Genomic DNA, 11,365 nt, shown 5'->3' with positions numbered 1-11,365 from the left:
CAGAAGACGTAAGGGGGGGGTGGCATCACTGTATTCTATAGACGCATGAACAATACAGCGTGGCTCCCTGGGCCATAGGGCCTGCTGCCCCAGTTGGGCCCTTTTGGCCCCTAACATAAGCCTTCATGTTCCGAACATGGTGCATTATGGAGTTAACCCTTCCATTCGAAATGAGGACAAAAGTATAAGCTATGTGATATGCAATACCAGTTCCACAGGAATACTCCATGCATATAAATAGCTTGCATGACAAGTTGGATGAGGGAGTGAGATATATATACAAGTTGCTCGAAGATGGTCATTAATTAAGCTTGGTAGGCACAGGAAATGTTTTAGGATTCTTCACGATTTGCATTGGCAACAAACCTCCACCTTTCGGCCACAGTGAGCACAGCAAAGTGTTAAATGGGCACCGGCATCTTCTGATGTGCCGTATCCAGCTTGTCCACCATACGAAGATCTTCTTGTCGTCTAATTCCTGGCATTTGCATATGGCAACTTTCAGGCAGCTGATGGTATGGCAAAACAGCTGCTCATCCAGCAAAGCATTGTCAACCAGCCTCATGGAGAAGACCATCCATGCTTCATCTGTGAATATATGCCATTAATTACGAAGGATATTGAGATTAAATTGACAAGCAGTTTCGAAAACTTTAATCTGGAATTGTAATTAGAAGTCATCCACACAGAAGGAAATGGAGACTGAAAACATAATTTTGTTTTTAAATGTACTATCTGGACAGGATTTACCTCAATGCATGGTTGCAATGCAAGTTCGAATGGGATAAAACGAGTTATGGAAACAAAAGCGTACCATTCAGATATATTATACAACCAGATGAATAATAAATGGTTACGCTCATTCATAAAAAGTCGTAGGGAACTGAATTTATATAGCAATCTGACATTTAGTGGGGTAATACCCAAGAGTATCCTCTGATCTTTATCATTCTTTTACTATTTCAGGATGGGGATGACAGGATGCACCTAGGAAGGCAATAAAATGGTATCCAGACCAGAAATGAACAAGCAAACAATTGTGGCTTGCTTTTTCATATGCACTTGCCAATTGTCTAGCTCACATACATCCAGCATTGGCATGGTAGGCATTCAGGACACTCCTAACCACTTACTCTTGTTATTATTCATATCCGAAGGTTGATGCCTGCAACCTCTCCTCTCATGGTGGGATGGCATCCCATGAAACTGGAAGAAGCATTAATTTAGCAAACAAGGAGCCCCAACACCCTGGCCGTGGCCCGTAGCTCATCCCGCCATGGCCAAGCGGAAGGATCCGGCCCCGTGCCCATGCATCCGTGAGCTCGCAGAACACGTGGTGCAGCTCCAACCGCGAGTATGGCGGGCGGTTGGAGCAGCTGTTACCACATCATGACTGCAATTTATCTCCCATTTCCAGATTCTTTGGCTGATTTCAACGCCATCAGAAGGCTGCAAGGCCTACTGTAGCTATGGAAAACATTACTAATAAATAAATTTTAATCCAGATCAATGGTAAACATGATTTATTCGATACTCTTTATTCCTCTTCAAAACTGTCCCATTCTATTTAAGAGCACAAATTGTCTATACAAAAAAAAATACATGTTCCACAATAGTCTTAAATTTGTTATAAAGTCTGTCAGAACGGTCGAACAATTACCGGAATTAAAGGACAATCAATTTAACAAACAGGCTTTTAAACAACTTGCATGTTTTTTTTTGTCAGTGCCTAATATACACGGAGTAGATCAGGTTGTGTGTTGGTCTGGCCATACTGATTTTTCCCTTTGCAAATGCATATAGTATTCTCTATCTTTCAATGCAAACTAGCGCTATCGGCCGGTGCTTAAGCTGTCAATGTGCAAGAGACACGGCCAAGTCTAAACAGCAAGTTGGTTGCCAGATACAGGCATTTGAAGCCCAAGCTCAGGGGCCTCGGAAGACAGTGTCATGGGCTTTTCATATAGCCGCGTGGTAGTGGTTGGTCATATAATGACAAAATTATTTATACCATTATATTCCTTTGTTTACGTATAGAATAGATGTGGAAATTCATAAAATGATAAAAAAAAAAGGTCCATTTATGACTATTTAATGCAGGAGTGCGAATGGAAACAAGTCATATGTATATATTCAGTAGCAAAGAAAGCTACAGAGAGAGGAAGCGGATAATAAGTCCAGCGATGATAACGGAGAGATGGAGGTTGTTTTCCTTGGTACAGTTTTCATCTAACTAGTTTTGGCAATATTTGGTAGCTACATTTGTATGGCATGGAAGGCGTCGGGAGCATGAGTGATAGTGGAAAGTTTTATGTCTCGCTAAGGAAGATATCTTGCTTCCAGCTGGAGCGCAAACACCACCAACAGTACCTGTCAACTTCTACTATATCTGTCTGATCAACGAGCCCTACGAGCCGTTGAGGTTAAAGGAAATCCTGGGAACTGACCAATGTTATACTTCAGGTGAGGAATCAGATGCAGGATAGGGAGAAAGCCAAGGCAGGTTAGGAACTCCGTTCCGCTTGAAAGTTCAAATTAAAGTACCTTGGATTTAATTAATTTCTAAATGTGCACCCAGTACCTTTCTAGAAAGAGCGTCTTCCAATGGTAAGGATAGCTCGCTAGCTGTAGGCATTGCAGTGTCAGTAACTGGAGACACGGTTGGACAGGTAGTGCATGTGACTGTGAGGGAGACGATGAGCATACTGGCCTTCACGGTGGCTGCGGTGACCTCTCCTGTCGCTGCCTCGGCAACGACCACGTAGACAAGCTGCCTGAGATAATCTGGCAAGGCAGGGCCGCATCACCTGGAACATCGACAAGCACATCGGCGCTGAGTTCTTGCACAACAGTAGCTAGCTGTATGCCTGTATTAGCTGCTGATCGGCACCCACTGCAGCTCATATAATTGCGTAAGAGGAATTGGGCCGGACGCGGCGCCAACCTTATGATCACCACCATCACCTTCGCCGCGCTGGAAACTCGAGAACATGTCAATCCAATTGAGCATAAATGAATGTTATTACTAAAAAGAACTAAACTATTCAATAATTAAGTGTTTATTGTTCCACGTATTTCTATAATTGGTACTGGTACACCATTTTGTGGTAAGGATCCAAAACTTAAGTAGCCTTTAATAGATATCTTTTATTTTTTTATCACTCAATTACAACCTTCAATTTAAAGGAAGGTTACCCGAAATTGCTTTCAAGTTTCAAGTATTGTAACAACTCTCTAATAAACATTAGTTGGATTGAAAGGACGAACTAGTACAACTTTATCTTTATTTACTTCCACTTTGAAGGATATTCAGTGTTATTATTTGCATACTTTGCTATGGCCCTTGATATTTATCGTGCCCCACGATCTCAAACAAAAGGATTGTGAGCTCCATCTTAGCAGTCCTGCAAATGTCACCGAAGGCAGTAGGCAGTAGACTTGCCGTGAGTTCACTGTACTAAAGGTTTTTTTTTTATAAAAAAGATAACTGCTGAACACTGAGACATACCTAGTTTTTACAGTTCGCCACTGCAAATTATTTTCCGTGGGAATATATACTATTTCATTCATTTCTCTATTTTTCTTTCACATTCATGGAGTCATAAAGGGATAAACTATGGTGAACTAGCCTGCCCGTGCTCACCATGATCTTTATCAGACTATCACTTTTTTATTGGCCAAGTTCGCAGTTGGAGTTGAATGCTTGAAGCCAATGCACGGCATTCAACTCCAACTTATAAATCGAGTCGTATCATTCAGCACTAACTTTTAATTGGAGTCACTACTAGAAAGTATGGATCCCCTTTTCTGAGAGGCATACTATAGGCATGGCAAGCATCACAGGGATATCGATCTCGAGCTAACTTTCATACTGGTATTTTAGTGGTGTGAGTTGCAAGACAATATCTCACCGATCCACATGTACACTGTTTTCCAGACCTGAGGATAAGTATTGTGGGTCAACATTTGTCATAACACTGGATGCAAGAGAAAACGTAGAAAAATGAGCATTAGTCCCCCGTTTGGAAAACCTCGTATATCTCGATTTTCCCAACCGGGACTAAAAGATTTTGCGCCAAAAAATATTCTAAATTCTTGGGAGGCCCCCCCCACATGCACGTTGTAAATCACAAGTCACACAATTTTTCACGCGAAATATGCACGTGCGCAGTGCATGGGATTCAAACCCATGACCTAAATCCTCGCGTGTAGCTTCCTTACCATCTCACCTACACAACACATTTGATTGAGTAGGGGATGCAATCCTTTTTGTAATACCAACCGGGGCTAAAGCTGTCGGAGACTTTAGTCCAGCAACCGGGACTAAAGGATCATCTTTAGTCCCGATTGGTGTTACCAACCGGGACTAAAGGTGTCTCCACGAACTATAAAATTTAGACTTAGGATTAAAGTCTCTTTAGTTCCGAGTCCAAAAACAACTACGATTTTTGTTGAGGGTAGTGATAGGAAAACGTGATGAGTTTGATGTTTTCTGTTAAAATTACGCGCTTCTACTCGGTATCTTCCAAAATCATTGGTGAAATGGACTGCAATTGATATGCCATTGATTAGAAGGTGCAGACCTGACAAGAAGTTGTTGTATTATATTCTGGAATTGCAATTAGAAATCATTACAGAAGAAAGTATAGACGGGAGCACATAGTTTTGTTTTTTATTTAGTTATACGAATGTCCTGGAAACAAAAGCGTAACCATTCTGATAAATTAGATAACCCGATGAATGAATGAATTGCCACAATGACGAAGGTGAAACCCTGTCGCTTGATAGTACTTAGAGTTAGATCATTCACTGTAACCCATGCGACGAAACTTAATTTATTATAGCAATCTGACATTTGGTAGGTGAATAACATGCTTCACCTACCAAGGCAATAAAATGGATTGCTATATACGAGTAAGTAAAGGGCGTTTGGATATTAGGTGCTAACTTTAGTAGTGTTCGGATGCTAATTAGGAGGACTAAATATGAGCTAATTATAAAACTAATTACAGAACCCCTATGCTAATTCACGAGACGAATCTATTAAGCCTAATTAATCCATCATTAGCAAATGGTTACTGTAGCACCACATTATCACCACATTATCAAATCATGGACTAATTAGGCTTAATAGATTCGTCTTGCGAATTAGACTCCATCTGTGCAATTAATTTTGTAATTAGCCTGTATTTAATACTCCTAATTAGCATCCAAGCATCCAATGTGACAGGTGCTAAACTTTATGAGGGGTATCAAAACGGGACCGTTGTAGTGGCTAATTTATGCTTCCACGTGTGCACATTGCCATCTGTCCAACTCACATACATCCCAAATAGGCATGGTAGGCATTCAGGATGGTCTTAATCTTTTCGAATTGTTATTATATATTCAACTCCGAAGGTTGATGCAGGCAACCTGCGTTAAAAGGTGGGACAAGATGTGATCAAGGTAGAAAGAAAGGGTTTTGAGCCAACAAAGAGGCCGAATGCCATGGCCATGGCCTATAGCTCAAGCCGGCGTGCCCAAGAGGAAGGACCTTTGGCTCGTCATGGCACGCCCACACACATGCATCCTTTGGGGTGCGATTGGTTTCCTTCTTTGCTGAGCCTGGCTCGCACCACCCATCCAGGCTCCCGTCGGCCAGGCTCGTCAAACGCAACCCCCTTTTGATTGGTTGATGTTTGCATGCAGCCTAGCTCGCGTGGGAAGTTGATTGGTTGTCTGCTCCGCTACGTTTTTTTGCCTGCGCGCTGCATCCATGCATCCGCCGTTGCATCCCGGGAGCCTGGCTATTTCGTGTTTTTGTTGAATAGAAAATATTCCTCTGATCAATTTGCCCATAACAATAAGACATCAACATTTAAAATCATATTATTCCATATAACAAGTTGCAAACTTGCTTGTACATCCGAAATTCTCTAAGTTACATTAGAATATTACAATGGGGCTCCTCACAACATGCTTGTCAGAAATCCACTTGAAGCTTCCCTCAGCATGCTTAATTGCATTGGCATCCCAAGTTAAACTTACAGTAAATGTTTTCTTCTCATTTACCTTGGTAAATTCCAGCACACTTGGTGATAGTGATGCCGTTACTTCTTTCGGCATCTCAATGTCCACAGTGTATGATGATTTTGCATCTCCCACATTGGTGACGGTCCTACTCACGACAAGTTCGCCGGTGCTTGCTTTCACTGCAATTGAAGGATAGTTCAGCTCTGCTTCCGAGATTTTTCTTCCTTCTCCGCACACACCCTTGCGATGTGTGATTATCTCAACTCGAAAATCTGTGTAACCATCAAGCCCACAAAGATACGAAATGTACTGCTCTTCATCAATGTCATAGATTAGACCAGGATTGACAGCTTGAGAGGGGTTAACATGCCCTGCACCTATACTGAAATGCCCAGCCGGATTGAGTGTCTCATCTAGGATCGGCTTCTTGTGATCATCAACAACATAAGAAGTAGTCATGATTGCTGACTTGATTGCCGCTGGTGACCAATCTGGATGCGCACTCTTGATTATAGCTGCAATTCCACTAAGGTGAGGTGCAGACATTGATGTTCCAGATAAGGTATTAAACGCCATATTCTTTCCATCTGTCGTCACTGGCCCAACTCTGAATGGCCAAGCTGCAATGATATTCACTCCAGGCCCGATTATGTCAGGCTTGAGAATACCAGGAGTTTGAGTGCTTGGACCACGAGAAGAGAAGTAAGCAACAACAGGAGCTGGAGTAGTTCCCAACAACGTACCATTGAAGACAATCGAAGCCGTCGGCTTGTCTGAATTCTTGATGTACTGTCTAATTACGGCTGCATCTATGGAGTTGACATATGATGCTGGTAAAATATGAGCTGCAGCAAAAGTATTCTGTCCACTCTCCTCTTTTCCAAGTGCTATCATCCCAGCACCACCAGCATCCTGAACAGTCTTCCCAAGTTTGAGTTGGGAGAGAGAACCACCAAGGTCGCAAGCAATAACCTTCCCTTTAGCATCTCCAGAATCTAATTCATGCACTAGTGGCAATGAATCAAGATTAGATGGTTGGTAGGCTGACTCACCGACAAATGAGCGGCCGTCACCCAGCTTGACAATAGCTTCCATCCTCCTGTCTATTGTACTTGCACCGACCGTCAGGACCCAGGGTGCCTCATTCTGTATAGTGCTAGATGATGGACCTGAATTCCCTGCAGAACAACTGACAAATATCCCTTTCCTCATGGCAGAAAATGCACCCATGGCGATAATATCTTCATCGAATGGCAGTGATTTACCACCGAGTGATATGGACAAGATGTCAACACCATCAGCAATGGCTGCATCCAGTCCTGCAATAATGTTTGAGGCAAAGCATCCGAAATCGTTGCATACCTTGTACACAGCAAGGTGTGCATGTGGAGCCATACCAGCTGCAGTACCATTCCCATTGCCAAGGACACTTGCGCCTTCTATGGATCTTCCAGCAGCCGTGCTTGCAGTGTGTGTACCATGGCCAGCGCTATCCTCAGGATTCAATTGGCGTCCTAATAATGATCTGCCGCCGATCAATTTTTTGTTGCACTTAACATCTCCAAAGTTGCAAGACCCACGCCACTTTTCCGGTGGTGGCTTCATTCCTTCATCATCAAACGAGCCGTGTGAAACATCTATCCCTGTGTCTAGTACCCCTATGATGCTTCCCTCACCCATCCCTGTGCTACTCCAAACCCCTCCGTCTTGCCGCAACCCCAAGAATTCTGGGGTGTGGGTTGTCAGGAGTGGTACAAGGTAATCTTCATATACCTTAAGGACACCATCTCTCTTCTTAACGTACTCTACCTCATGTTTTGTCAGGTTCACAGCGAAACCTAGAATGGCTTCTCTATAGGTATGGATGAATGGTGTACGAGGCCTGGATGTACTAAGTAATGGTGGAAGAAACGATCTATACCAGGTCTCAAGGTTGGTGGAGCTCATATCAGATGAAAATTTTGGTGGAGGATGCACACGTACGATATATGTGGATCGGCTAGGTCTTTCATGACGAGTGACAGTTGGTGTGGCACAACCTAGAAGGCTTGCAAGAACAAGCAATACTAATAGGCGTGTCATATCCTTTGGTGAAAGCTGGAGTCTGTGCGAGAGAATTGTTTGTAAGGAGTTTGGTTGCTAGCCTATTTATAGAAGTTTTGAAGAAGCAATATGTGTTCCAACTAATGAATTAGATTACTTTAGTACCTTCAAGGTTTTTCTGAATATCTATGAAGATACCAAATATCTTCTATATATAATGTGAATATTTATTACTGCAGATATGATACAGATAGTTTCTGCACTTTGGATACCCCTGAAATAATTGTGATAATTAATTTTAGAAAAGATTTTGTAGTGTATACTTCTCAGACATTAGAAATATAAATGTACAATGATCACTAAAATGATTTATTTACCATTTTAAAGCTGCGGTCTTCAACTAATGCAATCGATTATTTCAGTATCTTAAAGGTCTTCAAGATTTATTTAAACTATTTATAGATGTTTTGAAGAAGCAATATGTGTTTCAACTAATGAATTCATTTAATTCAGTATCTTCAAGGGTTTTTTGAATATCTATGAAGATGGAGCTTATCATTGGATATCTTCTATAATACAATGTGAATATTTATACTTGGACATATGGCATAGATATTTTCTGCTCTTTGGATACACCTGGAATAATTATAATTTGTAGTTTTAGGAAAAGATTTTGTAGTGTACCTACTTAAACATTAGTTGTACATATAAACGCACAATGATCACTTAAAGATTTATTTACTTTTTATAAGTACGTAAAGTTAATGAAATATTTATGACTACAGGTAGAGTTTGGTTTTGAATATATATATATATATATATATATATATATATATATATATATATATATTTGACATCTCTATTAGCATTTATTACTATATAGACATGGGTCTTGATCTTTCAAATGACTTGATGGTGTTTGTGAGTAGAGATAGTTTTTGATATTACTGAACTATATAGATCCATGGTCATTGGTAGCTATATAGACACCGGGAGCCTTTCTTCTTCAATTTTTAATGCTTGTTTGGACATTTTGAATATTTTAACTACAATTTTATTGTTACAAAACTAATGCAGATAATGGTTATAAATCATAAGAATGTACAAATGGAGATATGATATAGACGGATTTCTGCTCCTAGGGTACCCTTGAAGCGATTAGAATGATTAATATTAGAGAATGATATGGTTGGGTATCCTTCTAGTGTGTGTTAGAATATAAAATATACAATGATGACTAGAAATATTTTTTTCTTAGTGCAATATAATACTTATAAATATAGTAGAGTTTAGTTTTGAATATATTCAACATCTCCATTAACTATATACATCTCTAATTAAAATTTTAATTCAGTACAGCCGTCTTGCTTGACGATCCAACACTGGACGCATATGAGAAGAGCCTCAAGGGTGCTCCAAGCCTCCAAGACAGGCCACCAACGGGAGGTTCCAGCTAGGCCACTGATCGAGCCCATGTTATTTTTTGAGGAAGCCATATGGCGCATGTGGCCACTGAAGCTTGGCACTCATGGGTTTGCCACTCAGACAAGATGCAGGGTGGACCGTGGTACCCAAATCTGGCCACTCACTAGGCAGGAGCATTGGGCTGTGGCCGAAGAAACTCTAGAGTCCGGCCTGTGGAGCTCCTTAGCTGTTGCTGGGAGCTGTGAGGCCATTTTCAACTGGAGAAAAGGGATCGATCTGAGCTTACTTTGTAGGATTCACATGGTCCTTCTCAACTGCCGCCTACATTGTGCGTTTTAAACTAACAAACTTAACTGAGTCTATATATAAAAGAAGAGGCAACGATGGTTCAAATGTTGCAGATGGAGGATTAATAGTACGGCATGTTGTGCACAGTTTAAAAGATTCTTCTGAGTTATGTACATGATTTTCACTCTCTCGGTAGAACGCCACAAATCCATTTCCTTCAAGATATTATTTGGCATGGCAGACATTGGGAACAATTTTGTTGGGAAAGAGAGCACCCGGTGGAGCATGGACCCACTAGTAGAGAAACGGCTTTAGTCCGATTGGAAAACCTTATAGATCTCGATTTTCCCAACCGGGATTAAGAATTTGGGTCCCGGCCTTTAGTCCCAGTTATTCCACATAGGACTAAAGACACCCCTTTAGTACCTAAAAAATATTAATTAGAAATTTCCGGGAAGCCCCCACACGCGCAAGTCACAAGTCACGTGAAATATGCGCGTGTGCGGTGCATGGGATTCGAACCCACGACCTCTTACCCCGCGCATAGCTTCCTTGTCAGCTCACCTACACAACACATCTGATTGAGTAGGGGGTGCTTTCCTTTTGTAGCCACTCGTGAAGACTAAGCCAAACCGGTTTGTAATACCAACCGGGACTAAAGGGGTCTATATGGACCACGAAATTTAGAGTCAGGACTAAAGACTCTTTAGTCCCGGGTCCAAATCGTTCCTAGATTTTTGTTGAGAATCAAAGGTCATTTCTCTACCAGTGACCTCGAGATCCCACCAGCACCGCTCCTGTGCTTCCTTCTCCATATCGCACCTCGCGTCGCAGCCGCCAGCCTCATCAGGCCACGTTGGTGCGCCACAGCCGAACACCTTGTGGCCCGAGCTCCAGGTATCACCAGAGGATGTAGGCGGCATGGGTTCTAGGAGCCGTCGAGTCATCTGGTATCCAGGGTGGCGGGTTGGGGATGTGGAGTTTGGGTAGTGGGGCGAGCTATGGGCGAAGGGACATCCGGGGTGTCGCCGTGGTCCTCTCCTTCCTATCTGCAGTGGGGCGAGCTATGTGCGTCTGCATATCATCGAGTGGGTTGCAGATGCGGTCGAGGACGTGAGGGACTGCATCAACAAGACAATGATAACTCTGGAAAGATATAATGGTTTTTTCACACTCCTTTCTATGCCACAAATTCATTTTCCATCAAGGTATTTATTAGGCATGGCATTGCTGCTCGTTATTTACACACTTTTAGTGCTATTTAACTAGTATTTTCATTCATATTCTTATACTAACCTACCACTTGCCACACAAAATAACCACATTATTGCATGTATTGTATCTTGGAGCATATTGTATTTTGGCAGGAAATACGACATAATCAAGGGGGTTTTCATAAAGAGCTTAATGGATATTTTGACATGGGTCGTTGAGGAAGGAGAGGACCAGAAGGGCCAGAAAGGGCCCAGGCCAATCGGCCTGGCCCATTTTGGGTCCCAGTCGACCATCCAGTTCTTCAGCGTGAAGTCTACGATGTTGTCTAGAGTTTTTTTACCGACATTGACTCAGAGCCGCCACCTATGAAATACTATAA

At 42.0% G+C, this 11,365-nt stretch overlaps 1 protein-coding gene across 1 annotated transcript; it reads right to left on the bottom strand.

The window, feature by feature from the left end:
• Positions 1 to 5,823: 5,823 nt before the first annotated feature.
• Positions 5,824 to 10,694, bottom strand: LOC101772135 (subtilisin-like protease SBT1.8). The gene is made up of 2 exons (XM_004964019.1): positions 10,538 to 10,694; positions 5,824 to 8,054 (listed from the first exon to the last, which is right to left on the bottom strand). Exons 1-2 carry the CDS (start codon positions 10,692 to 10,694, stop codon positions 5,929 to 5,931), a joined length of 2,283 nt encoding a protein of 760 aa, XP_004964076.1. The 3' UTR covers positions 5,824 to 5,928.
• Positions 10,695 to 11,365: the final 671 nt, after the last annotated feature.

Source organism: Setaria italica, chromosome III, assembly GCF_000263155.2.
Source record: "Setaria italica strain Yugu1 chromosome III, Setaria_italica_v2.0, whole genome shotgun sequence".
In the NCBI taxonomy this organism is placed as follows: Eukaryota; Viridiplantae; Streptophyta; class Magnoliopsida; order Poales; family Poaceae; genus Setaria; species Setaria italica.
Note: the sequence above shows the minus strand (reverse complement) of the source record. Positions and strands in the feature narration are given on the sequence as shown.

What these genes read in the sequence shown, in the direction of transcription:
- LOC101772135 (XM_004964019.1), bottom strand. Translation starts at nt 10,694, where the DNA reads ATGCCGCCTACATCCTCTGGTGATACCTGGAGCTCGGGCCACAAGGTG. An exon ending in GTGGGATCTCGAGGTCACTG is followed by an intron (nt 8,055 to 10,537) that starts GTAGAGAAATGA and finishes CAAGCCTTCTAG; the next exon opens with GTTGTGCCACACCAACTGTC.